This window comes from Vombatus ursinus, unplaced genomic scaffold (assembly GCF_900497805.2).
Source record: "Vombatus ursinus unplaced genomic scaffold, bare-nosed wombat genome assembly UNPS02015175.1, whole genome shotgun sequence".
Taxonomy (NCBI): Eukaryota; Metazoa; Chordata; class Mammalia; order Diprotodontia; family Vombatidae; genus Vombatus; species Vombatus ursinus.
Genome location: NW_020954953.1, coordinates 7,063,072 through 7,085,457, shown reverse-complemented (window position 1 = coordinate 7,085,457; position 22,386 = coordinate 7,063,072). Strand labels below are relative to the sequence as shown.

At 38.0% G+C, this 22,386-nt stretch overlaps 1 protein-coding gene across 2 annotated transcripts in view; it reads right to left on the bottom strand.

Moving 5' to 3' along the window:
- LOC114031464 (transmembrane protein 181) overlaps window positions 1-22,386 on the bottom strand; it is a 90,954-nt gene that overhangs the window by 33,938 nt on the left and 34,630 nt on the right. For both annotated transcript variants that reach the window (XM_027846534.1, XM_027846535.1), the window contains exons 2-3: window positions 17,500-17,603; window positions 801-859 (exon numbers count right to left, since the gene is read on the bottom strand). In XM_027846534.1, the coding sequence (XP_027702335.1) occupies window positions 801-859; window positions 17,500-17,603 (163 nt within the window). The remainder of the gene's footprint in view (window positions 1-800; window positions 860-17,499; window positions 17,604-22,386) is intronic.

Here is a 22,386-nt window from a genome sequence, read left to right as displayed (position 1 = left end):
CCCATTACTCATGACTTCTACAACACATCACAAATAGCACTGCATCTAAGGTAAGTAAGGAGTTGGAGTCAAATGATCAAATTTAAACTACAGATGTTATGCAATTGTAGGAATTGCCGTGGCTTCAATGTAGAGATCGATACATATGACACAGAAAAAGTTTTAATTTGTACAGAATTTATTCAATAATATCATATATTTATTCAATAATATCAGATAATGACTCACATTTAAATGGTGCTTTCAGTTTAACACTCAATCTTCACAACAGCCCTATGAGGTAGATGGTATGAAGTACAACTCCCTCCATTTTACAGATGAGAAAACTGACAGGGTGATTAAGTGACCTGCCTAGGGGCACACATTCAGTGTCAGAGACAGAGTGAGGACAAAAAAGTAGATCAGAATTAGAATCCAAAATTCTTTCCGTGAACTTTCTATGAACAAAGAACTGCCCATTTAGAAACTAGAACACGGTTCCAACACCTGAGTCACCCATAGGTAAAGGTCATAAGGAATCAAGTACTACACTGTATAAACTGGCAGTTCCTCTAGAACTCGAGCCTTTCTTGAGCCAGGGCATGCTCTCTACTATGAGCTGGATGGACTCAATGAAATACAAAAGATAATTTTACCAAAGAATAACCTAAGGTCCCCAAAGGGACAAGAAGCCTGCACTATACTGAAAATCAAGCTGCAGATTCAGAGCTGCCCTGCCTTCAGCATGCCCCAGGCTGGCACATTACTCACTAACATGGCAGTTTACAGTTCCCCACTGATCGTCATTCAGACAGTCTTACCTTTAAGCTACTGCTGTTCACTTGGTGGTCCTCTGAAGTCGACTGGATTGCTTGGGGACCTAAATTTTATCAGAATAGGAAGAAAAGCAAGTTGTTGAAAAAGGATTTGATTAATCAATTCCAAGGCAAACTTTTGATGACAGGGGGCAAGAGGTAGTCTTCTCCCTCTGGGCTGACTCACTTCAAAACCAGACTCATTTGAATACATTATTTAACGTGGGAAACCACAGCCAGAAAGGGGAAAAACATATATGGGGCAACAGTGGTGCACAAAGTCCATCCTACTAGGCTTCTGGCCCGCCCCAAAGAGCCAAGTGAAGTATATGTCTATCCATTTAATAAACATACTATGATATATGACATAATGTTTTACGTTAACTTTGATGGATTTTTGCTTTGGGGCAGGAAAACATCATTTCCTTTTCCTTTGATAAGATTTCTCAAGGAGCTGAACACAATATGTGTCAGATCCATAGGACACCCAGATTTCATGCTGTGAGAAAGCAGACAGCAGTAAAATAAAAGGATTCAATGAATATTTATTGGTGCCTACAATGTGCACAGCATTGTACTATATTATGTGCAAGATACAAAGAAAAATATAGAAAGGATTGAAGACAGGAGTTAATGTTAATGAGACTCTAGGAATAGTTATGGGTCAACCCCAGGTCACTAGTTAGCCAAGGTACCAACCAGCATCTGGCCTGCCAGTGACAGTCTTGTACCATCGCCAACTTGATGCTGACCTGTAGCTCAAAAAACACAAAAAAGGTCTTGGCCAAGCAGTCTAAGAATGCAAAATGTCTACTGCTACAACAGAAACACCAAAGTGACATTAATGAATTCTTACTCTATTGTTTACTGCCTCTCTCCTAAGTGGAATTAGGAGCTGGGTGGGGAGGTCTGTCTTCTAGCTATGGCCCAGGCATTTTAAAATAAGGCTAACAACCCATCTAACAACCTAGTGTGTTCATAAGCCTGAATATATAGTTTCTAGCCTTAAGGAGTTTATAAATAAGGAATCAAGGTTTTTCTTGAGAGAATAGATTAAATGTACTAATAATTTAACACTCACAGGTAGCTACTATACAAATTAAAGCAGAACCAGGACAGTGGAGGGAATATAGGGGTTTGGAGAGCCTGGCTTTTTTTATGTTAAATTAGTCTTGGTACATCAATCTGTCAATTTGTGCCAGTCTTTTTCCAAACAGAAAATGAAAACTACAGAACTTGCCACCTCCATACAACAATGTGTCTGGATAGTCCAGAGGTGATACATATCCAAAGCACCATGATATACAGGCAGTCTCCAACATAAAAATAGGTTATATGCACCAAAAGTTCTTTATAAGCCACTTGCATTGCTCTCAAAATAAATTTTCCCATGGAAAGACGGTTATAAAAGGTATTACTGCTGAACAATAACAATATTTCAACTATTCACCATAGGACTGTTCGGGGACTCAAATGAAATATTGCATGTAAACTGCCTTACAAACTGTTATCCTAACTCCAATAATGCAGATCACAATCCAAATACACCTGCCCATTCTGGCTAGTCTTGGCCCTTTCTCCCACAAATCTGCCACAGCTTCCCCACCATTCCTACTTCATGTGCTGGGAGCTCTACTCTAGACTTCTTGATATCATGGGAATAGCAGTGGAGCAGAGACTGTCCATTGATTATCTCTCGCTAGCGAGATGATAAGGCCACGCTTTTTCCCCAGTCACACATTTTTGTGCTGCCATCTTTTACACTACTTCTGCTGTTCAATTCCTTGTTTGCTATGTATGGCAGCCAGCTCACTCCAACTCTATACCTTTTCATTGCCCTTTGGGTACTGAGTACTATTCTTAGAGCCTGTGTCATTCCATGACTTGCTTATACTACCACTAGAAGAATGTTGGTGTTAAAAAAAAAAAAAAGGACCTTTTTTTAAGGGATTATTAAAGATTTATTAAAAGGATTGCCTACTTTCCAAGCACAATTCAGTTCTCTTTCCTATTCAATTCTGGGCCCAGTTCATTATCCATTTGCAAAACTGTCCAAAATACAATGGATGAGTGCTGTAGGTTGTCCATTTAACTGCATTATTATATTATAAACAAAACACATTCATCACCTACTTGGTTTTTCTCGTGTGAATGGTTAGGTTAAACTTTTTGGTACTTATGGATCTCACTCAGGATGTGCTATAGTATTCCGGGCTTGATGCAATCAATACAATGTCATCAACAAACAGAAAGATCTAGAGGGCAATGAGGTGGCGCAGTGGATAGAGCACCGGCCCTGGATTCAGGAGGACCTGAGTTCAAATCCGGCCTCAGACATATAACACTTACTAGCTGTCTGACCCTGGGCAAGTCACTTAACCCCACTGCCTAGACCAAAAAACCAAACAACAACAAAACAGAAAGATCTGGAAGACTTATATATCTGCTATTTCTAATTCTGCTTTTTTCCCCTTCATGTGGACTCTACAGTTTTCATGATAGTGACAAAAACCTTTGATGACCAAACATCTTCCTGTTTTACGCTTGCTTGATATTAATCATTTGAGGATCAAAGTTATCTCCATAGTTACATCTTGCAAAGAACCTTCCACGATTTTAACATTTGCATGGGTGAGACCTTGTCAGGGGGCCCTTCAAGAAGGCATTTTGATCTACTGAATCAAATGCTTTTTTTTTAAATAGTCATAAACACTCTAAGATCTCGTATTATCCAGTCACTTTTCAGTCATTGGACTTTTAAGATGTTTTCTGCTACAGAATATCATTTGCAAATACCTTCCTGTTTCTTTTTCATACCTTCATCAAGAAAGTACCCAATAAATATGCACATTATTTTCATAAAATTTTGTAGGAATAGAAAAGTAGGCATACAGATTGATAACTGCAGATATTTCCTCAACAAACTGTCTTCTTTCAGCTTCCATGAGACTCAATCCTTCAATGTTTTCAAAACAGTGTCATCCTGAGCTGGGACCTTTTCTGCCTATACCTGGTTTTATTCAGCTGCCTTTGATATCTTTATTTTCTTTGGTGTCATTTCTACTTCTTCATGCAGTAAACGTGAGACTTTGAAGTGGAGTCCAAATGTGGTGGCTTCACTGTCTTTGGTAGTGAAAAGAATCTGTTATAAAATTCGTTAGAGATTACTTACATTTTTTGACATTCTTTAAATGTGTTTGGGATGACTTACAGTAGTTTAACTAGTTATCTCACCAAGCTTTGGTTTTACCTCCACTGCTCCTCATTATATAATGAAGCCAATTTAAAGTGCTATATAAATATCAGCTATTATTATTTTCATCACCACCACCGTCATCAGTTAAATAAACTCTTGTGGCTTTGGCTCTTTTACATGCTCTAAGTCCTAGACAAACCAGCCAATTTGTTATTTCTTTATGTAATATTTCATCTCTTGTGTCTGTGCCTTAACATAACCTGTCACCCAGTTCTGAGATGATTCCTTCCCTGCCTCCACTTCACAGAATCTCTAACTTCCTAGGAGGCTTAAGTTCAAGAGATATCTCCTACAAAAGGTCTATTCTGATACCTTTAAGTTGCTAGAGCACCTCCCTTCCCAAAATTATGCTTGCTTAGCTGTGTGTCTATTGTTCCCCTCCATCAGAATGTAGGTTCCAGGAGAGCAAGGATTGCTTTGTTTTGTCTTTGTATCCCCAGTAGCTAGCATGGTACCTGACATATAGCAGATGACTAATAAGTGCATGTTAAAGTAAGGAATGCCTGGGAACCTAACACTTATGAATATTACCTTTTCTATAGTAAGGTGTGTTCTGTGTGATGGAAAGGAAGCACCCTAAACATTTTTCTTCATTCCAACCACAGCTATTAAGGAAAAATGGCCTCTAGTTAGTAAATAGGGAGATGGAAACAGTGGTTCAAGTAATACTTTTTATTTTTTCAAGTAACACTTCTTATTCCCAGAAGAATCCCACTCCTGTGTGCATGTGTGTGTGTGTGTATTTGAAAGCCACAGAAATACATTACAGGAGAGACTTCAAAAGATTATCTGGGCCAGTCTTCACCCTCACCAGAATCTCAGTGTAAGAAGGAGCCTTCGCAGTCCAATTCTTACCTGAAGCATGAATTCCCTATAAAATATCCCTGCTAGGTGGTCATCTAGCCTCCGTCTATAATCCAGTAACAGAAAACTCATCAAGCTGTAAGACAGCAGCAATCCCACTGTTAGACAGCAAAGTATCTGGAGGCAGCACAGTGCAGTGGTTACTGCACTGAACCCGGTGTCAGCTAGACCTGGTTTCAAATCCTGTGTCAAACACGCCAGCCCTGTGACCCTGGGCAAGTCACTCATATTCTCTGTGCTTCAGTTTCTTCTCATGGAAACCAAGGCAGGCAGAATCGATGTCCTTTAAGGTTTCTTCCAGCTTTACATCTATTCCTCCTTAAAAGGTCTTCCTTACATTCAGCCAAAATTTGACTCCCTATAGATTCATCCCAGTGACCCTATACTACCTCCTAGAGTCAAACAAACCTAATCTCTCTTCAATATGGCAGTACAGGTTTTCTAATTAGTCAGTCCTTCAACCAATTCTCATATGAGAATTTCAAAGTGTCTTGCCTTCCTGGCTGCTTTCTTTTGTTTGGGGTTCTCTTTTTCCCCCTATTCTATTTCTAAAAAGCACTCAGCAATATTCCCCCATTATCTAGCCAATCTATGTATATTCTTAACAGTGCAACCCAAGCGCTTGGTCTATGTGAGCATTCATGGGAATGTGGGCAAGTCACTTCACCTCTCTCTGAGCCTCAGTATTTTCATCTGTAAAATGGGAAAAGTTTAGAGGGTGGGGGGAGGGAAAGTAAAAACCTATGAGTTGAGTGGTGCAAGGGTTATTATCTCCATTGTACAGATCAAGAAACTGATGGTCAGAGAAGTTAAGTGATTTTTCCATGGTTAGTGAGTGTTAAATTCAGGACTCAGAATTCCCAAACTAGTAGCCTTTTCACTATACTTACTGAATACTCTATGACAGTGTTTCCAAACTGTTATGTAAATAAAAACTCCCTTGTATTTCCAAAAAAGCCTTGAAATTACTGAGTGGAAACTAGGGCACAAAGCTTAGGGGTTGGGAGAAGGATAGCATAGGATGACATTGCCATCCCATGACTGGAAGTTTTTATCCCCTAGCTGGTTCCTCACCATATCTGTGGTAGGTAGAGGAATGTTTTTAGTAAGAGACTAAACCACAACATATTAACCAGTGAAATAAGTACCTATTATACTACAGAAAGAAAGGGATGGGAGGAACAGGGAGAAGGGAAGTGACTGAAAGAGGAAGAGGGGAGTATAGGAGTTCTTAACTTTTTTCTCTCATGGAACCCTTTGGCAGTCTGGTGAAGCTTACGGATGCCTCAGACTGTTCTTAACTGAATAAAATAAAATACACAGGATTACAAAGAAAACCAACTATATTGAAATGTAATTATAACCATCTTTTAAACAAGTTCACACCTCTGTCTCAACATCTTCTCACCTGCAGGATGCCTCACGCCTGTGGTTCCCTCCTCTGACTGGTGAATTTGATCCTGGAACCTCCATGTGAGGAAGTGGCCAAGTCAGCCCTATTCCAGCTCTGCTGGCTTTCTGGACTTCTCCACCTTGCTCCTATTCACTACAGCTCCCTTTTATGTGTTACAGGTCCCCCATTAGAATGTAAACTCCTTGAGATCAAGGACCTCTTTATCTTTGCCTGTATTTGTCATCCCAGAGTTGAACAGAGTACCTACCAAATATTGAATGCTTAATGCTTTATCTATCTTACTATCCATCTTTCTAGAGGTTCTCTCCCTAACCAGAATTTAGGAGGACACTAAAAAGAAAGAAAAACCCTGGAGAGAAAGGTTTTATACCAACAGCAATGGCTATATACACATGGTAAATGCTTGAAACCACAGCTGTTAGGAGTAACTGACATTTAGATAGCATTTTCCATTTATCATCTCATTTGATTCTCACAAAAACCCTGAGAGGGAGGTAGGACAAGTATTATCCTCATTTTACACATACAGAAACTCGGGATCAGACATTAAGTGATTTGTCCAAGGTTACACAGCAACTTGTGGCAGAGACTTTAACTCTGAGTCCAGTGCCTTTTCCATTATACCACAGCAACCTCCTTAAAATTAAATTGTTTGAACGGCTTTATGAATTTAACCAGGAAATGCTATAGTTAAAAATCAGCATCTTACAAGCTACTCTTTCCTTAACCAAGGGCACTTTATGTTCATTCGATAACGATTAACAACCAAAAAAATCCATCAAATGTGAAATTACATATAGCCAAAAATGCAGTTATATTTATTGTCTTTTATTTCATTTCACCATTATAAGGCTTTTACTCTTTAGGGAAATTAAAAATTATGGATAAACCACATTAGAAACCAACAATCTTTAGGAAATCCTGGAAAGCAACATAACAACACACTTCTGAATGGGTTATACTCAAAAAGTTCATTTTTAAGTCAGTCACTTTGGATTCAACAGGAATTTTTCCATAGAAACAACATCATAAATAATGGTTAGATTCCCAGGTCAGCCCCCAAAAAGCCTATTTATATTTAAAAAGAGTGAATCTGAATTAGATTAATAATCATTCTATAGAACACTGTTACTATGAATGGTGCCTTCTAAGTTCCAACTGGGAAAAAAGGATTATCCCCCTGCTGCCATCACAGTGATAAGAATCTATTCCCACCCAAAAGCAGAGACATTCAAGTTATGGAAGGGGAAGTTCCCAGTGAAGCAACTATTTAAATGTTACTTATGGTCCTCATAAATGGAGTATTTCTCTGTAACAGGAAGAGAGATATAAAGTTTCATTCCTGACCTCAATTTGCTTAAAATACCACTGAGGACACAAGACACACAGAATCAGAGTTGAAAGGGACCTCAATGTCCACCTAGCCCAACTCAATTCATGAAAAGAATCCTTACTACAACACACTGGACAGGCAGTCTGCCAACCTTTGCTTGAAGAATTCCAATGAGAGGAAATCTACTTCCCCCTAAGGCAGCTACCCTATAGCTTCCAATATTGATAAGTTTTTTCCTTATATCAAACGCAAATGTGCCTCTCTGCAAATTTTACACACTGCTCCTACTTCCGTGCTCTGAAAATAATAGCTCTCATGCCCTGCTCTCCCTGCTCTTCCCCAAGTTAAATACATCCAGTTTCTTCTCCTAATAATCACACGACATGGATTTCAGGTCATTTGCCATTCTAGCTGCCCTTCTCTGGACACTCTCCTGCTTACCAATGTCTGTCTTAAATTCTAGGGCCAAGAATTAAATACAGTAAGCTAGATGTTATCTCCCTAGGACAGAGCCCAATGGGACTATCCCTTCATTATTCCTAGAAGCTGTGCTTCTCAAGTACCTATTAATGTTTTTAGCTGTCATATCATATTGCTGACTTACACTGAGCTTGCAGTCCACTAAATCAGACAAACTGCTGTCTAACCAAGCCTCTTTGTATTTATAAAGTCAATTTTTTCTCGTATTTGTACAGTCAATTTTTTAACCCAATATAAGACTGCATTTTTCTCAAACAGTTATATTATCCTATGGTTACTTCCTATGTTACTTCCTATGAAATGGATCATAATTTATCTATGCTTGTCTATCCTATCCAAATCTTGTATGTATTCTCCTACAAATTCACTATAGTGTAGGGGGTTAACCATCCTGCTGAAGGACTTCTTCACTTTTCTTGTCATTGTGAGGATACTAGTGAAGAACTTTTTTTTTTTAAATCATAAATGACATTCTTTACTCCAGTTCTTCCAATTTCCTTATTTGCTATACATTGTAGCCTATGCACACCCCTTCCATTGCTCTCTATGTGCTATTCATTTTTAATTTTTTGATTACCATGACTCACATCCACACTATACCAGAAAGCTGGGATTTTTTTAAAAAAATGAGTCTTTCGTTTCAAGAAGAAATGTAGAGTCATTAAAGGAGCAATTTTCGGGAGTCAAGCAAATTTTCTCTCTTCCTCCTCCTATTTAATTCTGAGTGTAACTCCTTGTCTATCGGACTGCTGATCCTGGATATGCTGGCAGATAAGTTCTTAAGATAATCCACACGGCTGCATGTCGTTATTTGAACAACAGGCAGGCTACATCCACTTGGTTTTTCCTGGGCTGGATAGTTAGGGCAAACTCTTGAGTAGTTACAGGTCTCGTTCAGGAGGTTCTATGATATTTCAGGCCTTGATGCAAACAGCATATTACCCACAAATAGGAGAATCAAGAAGACAGCATGCATAGGGGATCTCTCTTCAACTTGGACTCTGTATTGGTTCTCTGCCAAAGCAGGAGCAAATACCTTTGACAAAGACACCATTCTCTGCTTTATGGCTGGCCTTACGATCAGTGGTAACTGAACTAGATTCTTTCTACTGTTTTATCTTTCAAGGAATCTTACATAATTTGACATATGCAACACTCATCTCCTTTCCATATGTCCTTGTACTAGTAGTCCCCAATGCCTGGAAAACACATCTTTTGGAATCCCTGGTTTTCTTCAAGATTCAGCTCAAGCATGACTCAAACATGACCTTCTCCATTAAACCTTCCCCCTCCAGTGTACTTTCTCCCCAAACTATTCTCTATCCATTTTGCATGTGTATTTACCTTTTGGAATGTCATATTCCGTGCTCTCCACTCCTAAAATACGGTAGCTGCTCAATGTCTTAGTTCCTAGGAACATGAACTTTTTCTTCTGGCTGCAGTGGTATTTTCTTTGACCTAGAAGCTCTGGATTTTGACTATGACATCCCTGGGAGTTTCAAGTTGGAAGTTTCTATCAGTTAGTGACTGGTAGATTCTTTCTATCTTCACTCTGCCCCTGTGATTGGGACAGTTTTCTTCCATGATTTATTTAAAAAGATGATGTCTAGAGTCTTTTGAGGACAGCTAGATGGCACAGTGGATAGAGCGTCAGCCCTAGAGTCAAGAGGACCTGAATTCAAATCTGGCTTCAGACATTACTAACTGTGTGACCCTGGGAAAGTCACTGAACCCATTTGCCTCAGTTTCCTCATCTGTAAAATAAGCTGGAGAAGGAAATGCCAAACCACTTCGGTATCTTTGCCAAGAACTCCAAATGGAGTCACAGAGAGTCGGACACAACTGAAATGACTCAATAACAGCCAAAAGGGTCTTTTTTGAGTGGCTTTCAGGTAGTCTGATGGTTCTTAAATTCTTTCTCCTTGATCTTTTTTCCAGGTCAGTTGTTTTTGGTATGAGATACCTTATTTCCTTTTTTTTCCCCTAGATTTTTGACATTGTTTTGCAGCAAACTCTTAAAAAATTCTTGCTGACTGAATACTCGAAGTGGATGACAGACATCATTGTGGAAGAATCCAGTATTTTGCCACTACTAAATAAACTGTTCTTTTATCATCAACAAACAATAAGCACAGAGGGATATTATGTTCTCTGCATCTTTCAGTCAATGTGTAATGATAAAGACGTGGTCTATTTTGGAATATTTCTTGCAAATGTCTGCTGCCCATTCTCTACTAATGTCCTGATCAATGATACCCTGAACATACGTGCAGATAATTCTCATAAAATATTATGTAGATGGGAGAATAGGCAAACATAAACTAGCAATTGTCAATATTTTGTCAGCTGCCTTTTTGTGACATTAATAAGGTCTGAGATTCCCCCTCACCAAATTTTTGGTATCTTCCCCTCTTTTGTATACCTTATAAAAAGATCCCCTCAACATTCTCATAATTCTGTTGTCTCTAGCATGAAATTCCTCTATGGAGATATGGAGTAATCTGGCTGTTTTCCCCACCTTTCTTGTCATCAGTGAGAAGTTTCTATCTTAGTTTTTATCATTCCTATAAGCACATCTGGGACTGTGATATGGGGACCAAGTACGGTAATTATATTTTCCTTGATGGTGGGGGGAAAATAAAAAGTTTAAATTTCATCTTCTAAGATTTGGTCTAGCGGTGTAGCCTCTTTATCTTTTTGGATCCTGACTGTGATCCAGTGTGTTAGCTTATAAAATGAATGCACAGAAGAGACAATAACTGCTATAGTTAGTTCACAGAAAAAAACAACCATGATGGTGAGATGTTTAGAGAACAATGTGGAATCCAGCCTGGGTTTCTTCTTTTTTCCTCTTAAATGATTTATTTATTAATAACTTTAATTAGTAAGAAAACCAATTAGACATATTTTTTATTAATATTTGAATGTGTTCCAATGAGATGACTAAACGATCTATATATACATAGCTTCCTCCTTCACAACCTTTAAACAGCAAGAAATGTACCAAATACACTAAAAGACAAAGAAAAAAAGAGTGGAAAAGGGGAAAAAAAATCCTCACAAGGAAACCCCACACAGTTAAACAGGATTGGGGGGGAGCAGCTAGATAGTGCAGTGGAGAGAGCACCGGCCCCAGTGTTAGGAGGACCTGAGTTCAAACCCGGCCTTAGACACATAACACTCACAAGCTCTGTGACTCTGGGCAAGTCACTTAACCCCAATTGCCTCACCAAAAAAAAAAAAAAAAAAAATTGGTCATAAACAGGATTTTGGAAATGCAAACATAAAGGAACACTGCCCCCCCCCTAAAAAAAACAAACAAAAAAATGTAATACACATTCATAGAACATGAAAAGACCAAGTAATGAATCACTATTTAACACACTACAAAGAGGTAGCAAGACTTCCTTAGAAGTCCTACCAGCCTAGGGATAATTAAGGGAACAAAAATAGAACTAGGGGTTCTGATGTTCAGAAAGAAATATTCTAGAGGAGGGAAAAGAGATGAGAGGAGCAGAAATGAAGTGACTGTATGTTTCTAGAAATCTGGATTTTACAGGTGAAGGTCACTCAAACAATGAGGTGGAGGACATGGGGGAGGAAAGAAGGCTCATGACTCACTCTTACCTAGGCTGAGCAAAGAAAATATAAAAAAAATCAGTTAAAGTAGACTAGAGGAGGAGGGAAGAAAAGAATGTCTTCTTAAAATAAGAAGCAGATTTCCAGACTTTTTTTTAAAAAAAAAAAAACATGAAGAAGGGTCTGGACTGAGAGAAATGGGAATAAGGTTTTGGAGAGGAAATAGGGAGATAAAGATTACATGGTTTCAAGCAAAACAAGCAATAGTACCAATTTCTTTTTAATTTTGATTTATAAAGAGGTAATTGAACAGAATTTGATGCAGGAAAAAAAAATCTAACCTTGAATATTAACAGGTGGAATTCTCCCACAAAAAAGAGCAAGTTACAGAATGGATTAGAAAACAATTCAATTATTTGCTGCATACAAGAAACACACCTAATACACAAAGAATCATACTTAAAATGACAAACTAAAGCAAAATTTATTATCCTTCATCTAAATCTAAAAATCAGAAGTAGCCATGTGATTTCAGATAAGGCTACAATATAAAGATATACCGTGTTGACAAAGAAACTACATTACATTTAACGGATTCACAGATAAACAAAACAAATCACAACTGTCCTGGGTACTACAGATCCTACACCTTAGGCCCTAAAGGGCTGATTAGTCCACATGGCTTTAGTAATTCAAAGTTCATACACAGCCCTTGGTCACGAAGACCAGGGACAAGGATATAAACAACATCATAATGGGGTATTCTTGAGATGATTAGCTCTACCAAGGTCCATTTTTGGTACCAGAGAATCCCATAAGCAAGCACTAATGGGATCTGAATTTGGATTGCTGTGCCTGTCAACACACATCCTTGTTAAGTATTTTTATCCTTGTTATCCAGTAAGAGAAGGGTTTTTTTGTTTGTTTTTGCTGTCTCACTGACTCAGTCTCAAAAAATCCTGTCCTTGCCCTTAGGATCAGCTTGTACCTGGCCCAGAACAATAACCTATATGCCCCCTTTCATCTCAAGCTTCACTATCTTCTGCCATAAATCCTCCACAAGGAGTTAATCTAACATGTTAGGAACCTCTCAAGCTATTCACTATATAGGTGTGTATGTAAATATTACTGATATTAATTCGTTCATCTAAGAGGAATAAAATAATACCAACATTAAATGTACATGTAATGAATGTCATAGTTCTAATTACTTAACAGAAAAGCATATTCAACTTCGAAGACTTAAATACTAAGACAATTTTTCAAATCACTGATTATAAGATAAATTAAAATCAAAACAATCCTGAGCTTCCACCACACTTTCAGAAAACTGGCAAGGTGAAAAAAGATTGAGATGGTCAATGTCTGGGGGTTGTGAAAAGATATGACACGCTAATTTGTTGTTGGTGAAATTGTGAATTAGTACAAATGAGTACAAAACAATTTGGAATTATGCAAATAAAGTGGCTAAAATTCCATACCCTTTGACCCAAATATTCCACTAGTAGGTTTATACTCCAATGAGGTCAGTAGGTACATACTCTAATGAGGTCATTGACAAAAAGAAAGGCTCTGAAAACACTAAAATATTTATAACAGCACATTTTGTGTACTTTGTGTACATTTCCAGCAAAGAGCTAGAAACAAACTAGAGGCCTACTCCAGGTTTGGGGAATGGGTAAACAAATTCATTACATGAATGTAATGAAATGCTACTATGCTGCTTAAGAAACAACAAAATGATGAATATGTAAAAGCTTGGAAAGACGTATGCAAAGTGAAGCAAGCAGAACCAATAAAACAATGTTACACAATGACAACAACGCAAATGGAAAGAACCAGCACAGCAAAATAATCAAAAATGAAGGTTGTGAATTATAAAGAACAAGCCTGATGCCAAAGAAATCAAGTCAAGTCAACAAGCATTTAGTAAGTATCTACTATGTGCCAGTCACCCTCCTGCTACGTACTGGAAATACAAAGAAAGGCAAAAAAGAATCCCTGATCTCCAGGAGGTCACAGTCTAATGGGAGAGACAACACGCAAACAACTATATATAAACAGGATATATACAGGATAAATTGGACATAATCTCGGAGGAAAGCACTATGAGTAAGGACTGAGAAAGGCTTCTTGAAGAAGGTGGGACTTTAGCTGAGACTTAAAGGAAGCCAGGGATGAAGAGATAAGAAAGACATCTCTTCCTATTTCCTCTGCATAAGTTGAGGAGGGGAGTCCACAAATGTAAAGCACTGCATATAATGTCAGATTTTTTTCTGATGTACTGATTGGCTTTAATTTTTTTTCTTCCTCTATTTTTACAAAATATTTGTCAGATGGGAGAGCTTCCTGGAAGGAGGAGGGTAAAAAATAAAAGGAAAAATCTAGAGGATGTAAAAACAAAATCTATCAATTAAAATCTATACTTTAAAAAGACAATAATTTCGCGTTACTTCAGTTCACCTCTATAAAAACTGGCAAATCTGAGAGAAAGAAAAACAAGAAGGAAATTATGGATCTGAATAGACTTTTACAGATTAGTGAACAGAAATCTTAAGAACAATATATATTTTTAGTCTCATATGACACCTTTACAAAAATGATCATGTGCTAATAACACAAAAATAAATTCAGAAAATTGTGATAGAGATTCAGGGCTTTTTTATTTTTTGCTTTGTATATGAAAATGATCATTTTACCTGGTGCTAATTATAAGTTCAGAATTTAAAAATGAGCAAATAATCGCAAGACCAGAAATTTTAAATATATACTTTACAAATCATAATGTGATACAATTTTAAAAATAAATAAGAACAGAAAGATGGAGTCAAATTAATGCTATCTACATAATGAGAGTAAAGAACAAATCGTAGAAACAATGAATATTTTAAAAGAAAATTATGACAATGAGAAAACATACCAAAATTTCTGGGATGAAGTCAAAGTAGTCCCTAGAGAAAAACTGATCTCTCTGAACACTTATACTGCCGGGAAAGAGAGAAGACAAATGAAATAAGCATTCATTTTTCTAAAATTAGAAAACAACAAACTGATGATCCTAAAGTAAGTACAAAAGTAGAAAACTTGAAAGTCAAAGGAAGCTAAACAAAGTTCAAAACAAGGACTAACCCTGAATTTTTGAGAGGGAAGAAACCAAACAACAAAGCTGATAAACCAAAAGCTAATTTGAACAAGAAAGAAAAATTAAATTACCAAGCTTAAAAATAAACATAGGGAATTCATTAACAATGAATTGAAAGGAAATAAAGTTACCTGAATATATCAATTTCAACATATTAAACAACACTAACTGACATCTACATAGTGCTTTAAAGTTTAAATGTAAAGTACTTTTATACTATTTCATTTGATCCTCACCATAACCCTATGAGATAGGTATCAATGAGGAAATTAAGGCTCAGAGAGATTAAATGACCTGCCCATTGCCACACATAGAGTAAGCATCAGGGACAGTATTTGAACCCAGGTTTTCCTGACTCCGTTTCTAAAACTTTATTGTACTACATCATTTCTTTTGTCCCCTTTAATTTTCTTTCTGCAAACTAATCACTCTATATACTTATGAAACTATTTTTCTATTCACACATTTGTAGTCAATGTACATCTTGTCTTCAAGTTGCTTTCTTCATTTCATGTTGCTTCACATGGATCTTTTTTATATTCCTCATTCTGCTTTCTCCCTGGGTTTTGATGATACTGCTCTGCTATGGTTTCCTTTCTACCTCTCTGACCAATTTATCTTAGCTTCATCTTTGTCTGGTTCTTTCCTGGGCGTAGACATAACTCAGAACTTTGTCCTAAGTCCTCTTCTTTTCTTTCCCTATACTCTTAGTGATCTTATCAGCAACCATGAGTTTAATTATCAACTCTATGCAAATAATTCCAAAATCTATATATCTAGACCTCATCTCTCTTCAGATATCCACTTCTATCTCAAACTCAACATAATTAAAACAGAATTCATTTTCTTTTCTCCCAAATCTCTGACTCTTTTAAAGTACTTCATTGGTATTAATGGTACCACCATCCTTCTAGGACTCCAATTTGCAACCTCAGAGTCACCCTGAATTCTTTACTCTCTCATCCCTTAAATAAAATCAGCTGCCAAGTCTCATGGATTCTGCCTTCTCAGTATCGCCACCCCATCCTCTACATATAGATGGTAAACACCCTCATTCGGGCCCTCATCACCTGTCCCCTGGACTATTGTAACAACCTCCTAATTGGACTCCCTGCTTTTAGTCTCTTTCTTCTCCAATTTATCCTCCTTACAGCTGCTAAACTGATTCTACTACAGGACAGGAAGCACAGGTCTAATTCTGGCACTCCTTGAGGCTTCCATGGCTGTCCACTGCCACCAGGATAAAAATCAAATATTGAAACCCCTCACAATATTCCTCAATTCCTTCTTTCCAGGGTGATTTAAATATCATTTCATCTCACACACATTATGCTTGTCAAACTGACCTATATAATGTACACTGCATCTACAATTTTCTCCCACTTCACCACCATCCCTTAAAATTCCAAGATCCCTTGAAGGTTCAGCTCAGGTATCACCTTTTTTCAAGAGGGCTTTCCTGATTCTCCCAGCTGTAAATCCTCTCCCACTCTGCCCCACACTCAGTCGCTTTTTATGTTTTAATATATTCTCTATTTTCTCACCTTTGGACATACTGTATTCATCCTCCCACCTGGCCTCCTAAGCAGAATTATAAGCTCTCTGAGGGCAAGAACTGTCTTGATTTTATAAATTTATCCCTAGCACTTAACAGAGTGTCTGATATAGAGCAGAGGCCTAAAAAATGCTTGTCAATTGATCAGCTCAACAGTTATTAATATTTATAGCATTTCATTATGTTGACAGGTTACAATTTATTTAGCTGTTCCCCTGGACATGTAGACAATTCACTTCTCTCCAGTTCTTTGCAATAACAAATTGTTGTTATTTGTCCTTCATTCCTGAAGAGCACTAATGACATTGGGAAGGTGATGTCTTGACTCACAAGTAAATTGGATTTAAGTGAGGCAGGGTTGTGCAAAGTCACCAGCCTCACGCTCTCCTCCAGAGCCATCTGGGTCCAGTGGCAAGCTATAGATCAGGACAGACGAAGATGGCCCCGGATGCAGCAGGATGCCTTGGCCTTTTTAAGCTAAGGTCTTTTCCAGGTCTGAGTTTATCTGAGACAATACCATTTAGTGATTAAGGTCAGCTGTGCAGTAACAAATAATGACATTATAAAGATATTTGGCCAGATCGCCTTTTTTTTTTTAAGTATTCTCAGGTATATTTCTAGTATCTCCCACACCTCCCATTCATCAGAGCGCAGTCTACATATATATATATATATATATATATACACATATATATATTCTCTTGAGGCCTCTTAAGACAACAGCCTTAATAATTACTGCAGTAATACCAGTTAACAGCAAGCAGTAGAATGAACTAGCTGAGAGTTAAGGTTTCCACTGAATCTTCAAGTTTGAAGGGGTCACTCAATCAAATCCTAACCTTAAACATGAATTCCACCTACAACATTCTTAACTTCTGCCTAAGGATTTCCAGGGAAATTACTAGTTAATAAGGCAGCCCATTCCATCACTAGGTAACCCTAAATCTTAGGAAATTTTTGTCCTTATATTAACTAAAACCTGCTTCTCTGCAACTTAACAATCGCAGGTCTTCACTCTCCCCATTAGGGCCAAGCAAAACTAGTTAATCCCTTGTCCAAATGACCATCCACCAGAATCTTACCTGCAATTCCAATGAAGACGGTCAAGCCAAAACAAATGAAGAACACCACAAAGACCAGGACGAAGTGGCGCTTGGACAGGGTGTACAATCGCATGGGTGCCAACCTATAAAAAGCCAAAGGTAGCGAGTCAAGCCATGAGTGGTGTGCATACAGGGAAACTGCACACAAAGACAATAATAAAGACCAACCACACCTCAAACACAAGAAGTGTTTTGTTATCAGCAAGAAGCTGATATAAAGGGCTTCAGTCAGTGAAATCTCAACACAAGGGGGCTTACATAATATTCTCTGGCAGAAAAGAATACAAGATGTCCCAAAAAGAGTGCAGTTTTAAGCTGCTGAAGCTTAAAACTGCGCTAAGATTTCTGGGACACCCTGCTATAAACTGACCCCTCTTACATGAAGCTAATGTTATTTCTTTAAGTACTAAATCAAATGTTCAATGCAAAACCGTCCAACTATTTTGAAGTTTATTTAAGGAAGGAAAACCCATTTCTTCCAGGGGAAAAAATTACATTATAGATCAAATGTCAAACTCTATCATTATGACCTCTGACAAAGAGAACAAAATAAAAGAGCCTCCCTCATGTATGTGGACACCATATCTTGAGATAAAGGGCACTGGGGTGTTACTGAAGCTTGTGGTCCCCTTACTACCTGCCTCATAAGGGTACGGGGAGGAAACACCTTGTAAGACTTAGAGTGCTATGAAATCAATGTGAACTGCTGTTACCTTAATCCTCAGAGATCACAAGATAATGCTTCCACACAAATGCAACTAACTCCCATGTAAGAAAGGGCTCATAGCTTTGCTGCTTGGTGGGCAGACTAATTCCTAATTTTCTGTTATTATTCTCTGCAAAATTATTTTTAAATTAAAGGTATTTGGTTTAGTCCTTCACAATTTAGGTCACTTCTCTTCCATTTCCTCACCGACGACGTTACTTTGGAGTCTTAGGAACTGTCCTCTATAAGATAATAAGTCCTAAGTTCTACTGGAGGAGTGTGGGTGAGGGGATGAACTCTTTCCAAGGCAGCTGACTGAATACTTCACTGGAGGAATTTAAATAATGACATTCTTGCTGTGTGTAAACCAGTCTAAATATCAGTGGATGAAAGGACTTTTTAAAAGGACAAAGCACTTAACAGCAAAAATCAATACCTGGCAAGAGTTCTAAAAAGTAAGCATGAGACTAGGGACCAAGAAGTCCTTCACCAACCCTCTTACCTACTTGTTCACTTCCTTTGGTCAGGCCAAACCGGCCGACTTGCTATTGCCCCACACGGGACATCCCATCTCCCACCTGGAGAGCCTTTCCAGAGGTTATAAAATTCTGGCCTAACTGAAATCCCTCTTCCCTCTGTTCTTCAGAATCCCTAGTTCCTTCAAAACTTAGATCATGGCCACTTCTAGCTAGACCCCCATTTTCCATGCCCCAGTGGCTATCGCACTCTATCCCCAATTTTCCAAAGCAGTGACATTTTATTCATAAGTTGCATCCGTGTATTGTTTTCTTCCCTAGACTTTTTCTCTCTTCCTTCCACCTCAGAATATAAGCTCCTTGAGGTCAGGAACTGTTGGTTTTTGTTTTGTATGCTAAATGAATTTTCTCATTTCTGTCTCAGGGAAACTAAGAATTTGACAGAGTCCAACTGTCTCTAACTAGCTGGGGGGAAACTGCCAATTTGAGGGGCAAAAGGAAAAGAGAATAAAAGGAAAACTAGTAATAGAAGAAGAAAGTGGAAGATATGGGGGGAGAGAAGGAAAATAGGAATGAGAAATATGCAAGAGTAAGAGATTATAAATTAGGTTTAAAAAATATTCAACTCATTCCTGATGTATGAATATTTCTGCATTAAGATAAGTTGTATTTGGTTGGGAAATAACTTGGAGGCACCAAGATTTTGAGGTCCCATATCCACTCACAAGGTTTCCTGCCACTCCCCACCCATTAACCCCACCCGTTCAAACAGATAAGGTCCATGAATATAAACCTCCACAAATCCAAGTGCCCTGAGCCTGCTAGGTGGCTCAGGAAATAAGGTAGTGGTTCTGAACAAACAGGGAAGTTCCTACAGTAATTCTGGAATCCAAACCAATCAAGATTACATAGTTGACATGGTCTGGAGAAAACTTCTAACAAAACACCTCCATTCTTCTAAAGTAACTTTTTTAAAGCATGGCTCTTCTTATAGAAAATACTCTGCTTGTTTTAAAATGTGTCTGATTTTGGAATCTGATAGGAGAATGAACAGAAAATAAATCAGCAGAGAAAAGGCTACCTTAATCAAGAGCAAGCCCAGCTCCACATTCTCAAACTCTCTTCCTATTCATTCCTACAGTGCTACTAAAAATAAGTTGGCAGTAATTTTTTTGGTTTTGTTTGTTTGTTTTGTCCTGTTTTGTTTTTGCCAGAGAAGTCTATAGTTAGTCAATCAATAAAAATTTATTCAGTGTTTACTATGCCCCAAGTACAGCTGAGAAAGGGGACAAATAAACCTAAAGTAATTTGTAAGGGCAGCTTTTGAACAAGAACTCTTTTAAGCATGGGCTCTTAACTAGGGTCCAAGGGGTCTGTGAACCTTTTTTTTTAAATATTCTATTTTTAAAATATTCTAATAACTATTTCATTATTAATGTTTCCTTTGTAATCCAATGTATTTTATTTTATTTTATGCATTTAAGACCATTACTCTGAGAAAGGGCCCATAGGTTTCTCCAGCCTGCCAAAGGGGTTTATGACGTAAAAAAAGGTTAAGAATACATGCTTTAGCCTCAGTGATACTAAGGTACAATAGCTCTCCTAATTGGAAGAATGGGTTTTGTTGACACTTTCAGGCACATGCAATTGCTTATCAATGACTTCAAGGTTTCACTGGCAAGCATATATGTATGTGTGTACCTGTATATGTATGTATGTATATGTCTGCACGCACACACACACACATACACTAACCCAATCTTTTTACTGAGGGAGAAGACTGAAGAGGCTGTTTACTAATGAAGGTAGAGTGTGTCACCCCTAGATTTGTTTATTCTGTGGTTCATACTGACTAGAAGGTACCCTTTCTGACATTTTCCCTTAGCAGGGCCCCAGGATTTAGACTTAACAGCCTGCTTTACTTTGTGCCTAGATTTCTATTGTACAAAATAAAAAAAAAATCCGTGGTTGAGAAAGCTAAGAGAACTCCTACACAACTGACAAGTAACAAAAATCTCTGTCCTCCCAGCCCATGAGATTAACATGATTTGATCACAGAAGAAGAATTTATTTACTTTCCTGGTATCTCTCCCTGGGAGAGAACCAGGTTGTCCAAGGTGAGCAAAGTCTGTAGGTAAACATGAGTTTTGCCATCCTGCTGCTGGACTTTACTGTTGGTGCTGACAGATTTTGCCAGCTCTAGATACTCTTCTAACCATGTGTTTCAAATACAGAGTGAGGCTTAAACTTTACTATTAGAAAATTAAGGAAATGATAAAAGTTGCTAGCTTGGGTGAAAATCAAAAGCAATTCAATTGACCTCATTTTTAAGACTTCAATTTTAAATGTCACAAAACACAGGAAGTTACAAAACCTCATAAGAAGCACAGGATGTTAGAATCCAGCTCCTTCATTTTACAGGTGAAGAAACTAAGGCTTTGAGGTGACTTGCCCAAGGTCAAACATTAACAAAGCTGGGATTAAGACCTAGAAAACTACTGTTGTCAAACATTGCCACTTATTTCTAAGAAAATGGCTGAGAAGCAGAATAGGTCCTTTCAGATGAGTTCACAGGATCATAAATTGACAACTGGAAGGGACCTTAAAGGTCATCTAGTTCAAATGTCTCATTTTACAGATGAGGAAACTGAGTCCCAAAAAGGTTAAATGACTTGCTCCAGTATCTTAGAGGTAGTAAACAGAAGAACTGGAATTTGAACTGAGGAACTCAAAATCTTACACTCCATTCCACTGCACTATACATAGATGGAAATGATCAAGTTAAGGGAGCTTGACATCAAATAATTTCCAAGGGGAAAAGGAATGGTTAGTAGAACTTGGCCATCTACCCCAGCCACCTCTGTTTGCCTTTACCTTCCTCAAATATTAAGTCCATTATTTACTTTCTTAGGGTGAAGAATTTAACACTTATTTTCAACAATCTGCAGAAGGAAGAATTTGCAACTTCTCATCACATTCATGAAGCACAGGGTTATTTTCATTTTGAAAAATCACACAGGCAAAGTATCTTTTATGTGCACTCACGTTACACTATTCTCAGGATAACCTGCTGCTCTGGAACAGATACTGTACCGAGATTCTGAGGAACACCAAGAGTTCCCCAAGCAGAGGCTGAAAGCAACAGGAAGAAGGTATTACTTGGAGGAAGAAGAAAACTGAATGTGAAATGGAAACAATCATTTTTTAAAGTAAAGTTTAAGGTTTGGAATAGAACACTGACACCTGGAAACCCATTCCTTGGCAGAGAAAAAAGAAGCACTATTAAAAGAAAGGAAATTAGCAAAGAAAATGACACAGTATCCTACATGCGTTTCCGGGAAAGCCTACACAATGTATTCCCTGTTAAGTCTCAGGGAAGCTGATCTTTGGTGTCCTTTCAAATCTCCACAAATCATGAATGAATGCCCAAGTTCAACAACTGTATTTCGCCTAACTCCGCTAAAAAGAGAATGAGCACAGCAAAGAGAGTGCTGGGCTCTGAGGCAAGAAGACCTGCATTCAAGGGCCATGCTGACCCAAAGCAAGTCCCCTGACCTCTCAGTACCCTCCAAGCAATTTTCTAAGGATGTAGTTGCAGATCAGTTGCTGACCTGCATGGGGGAGGGAATGCCCTCACTGGGAGTTCTCTGAACCTATGAAATCTCAAGTTGGGACCAAAAACAA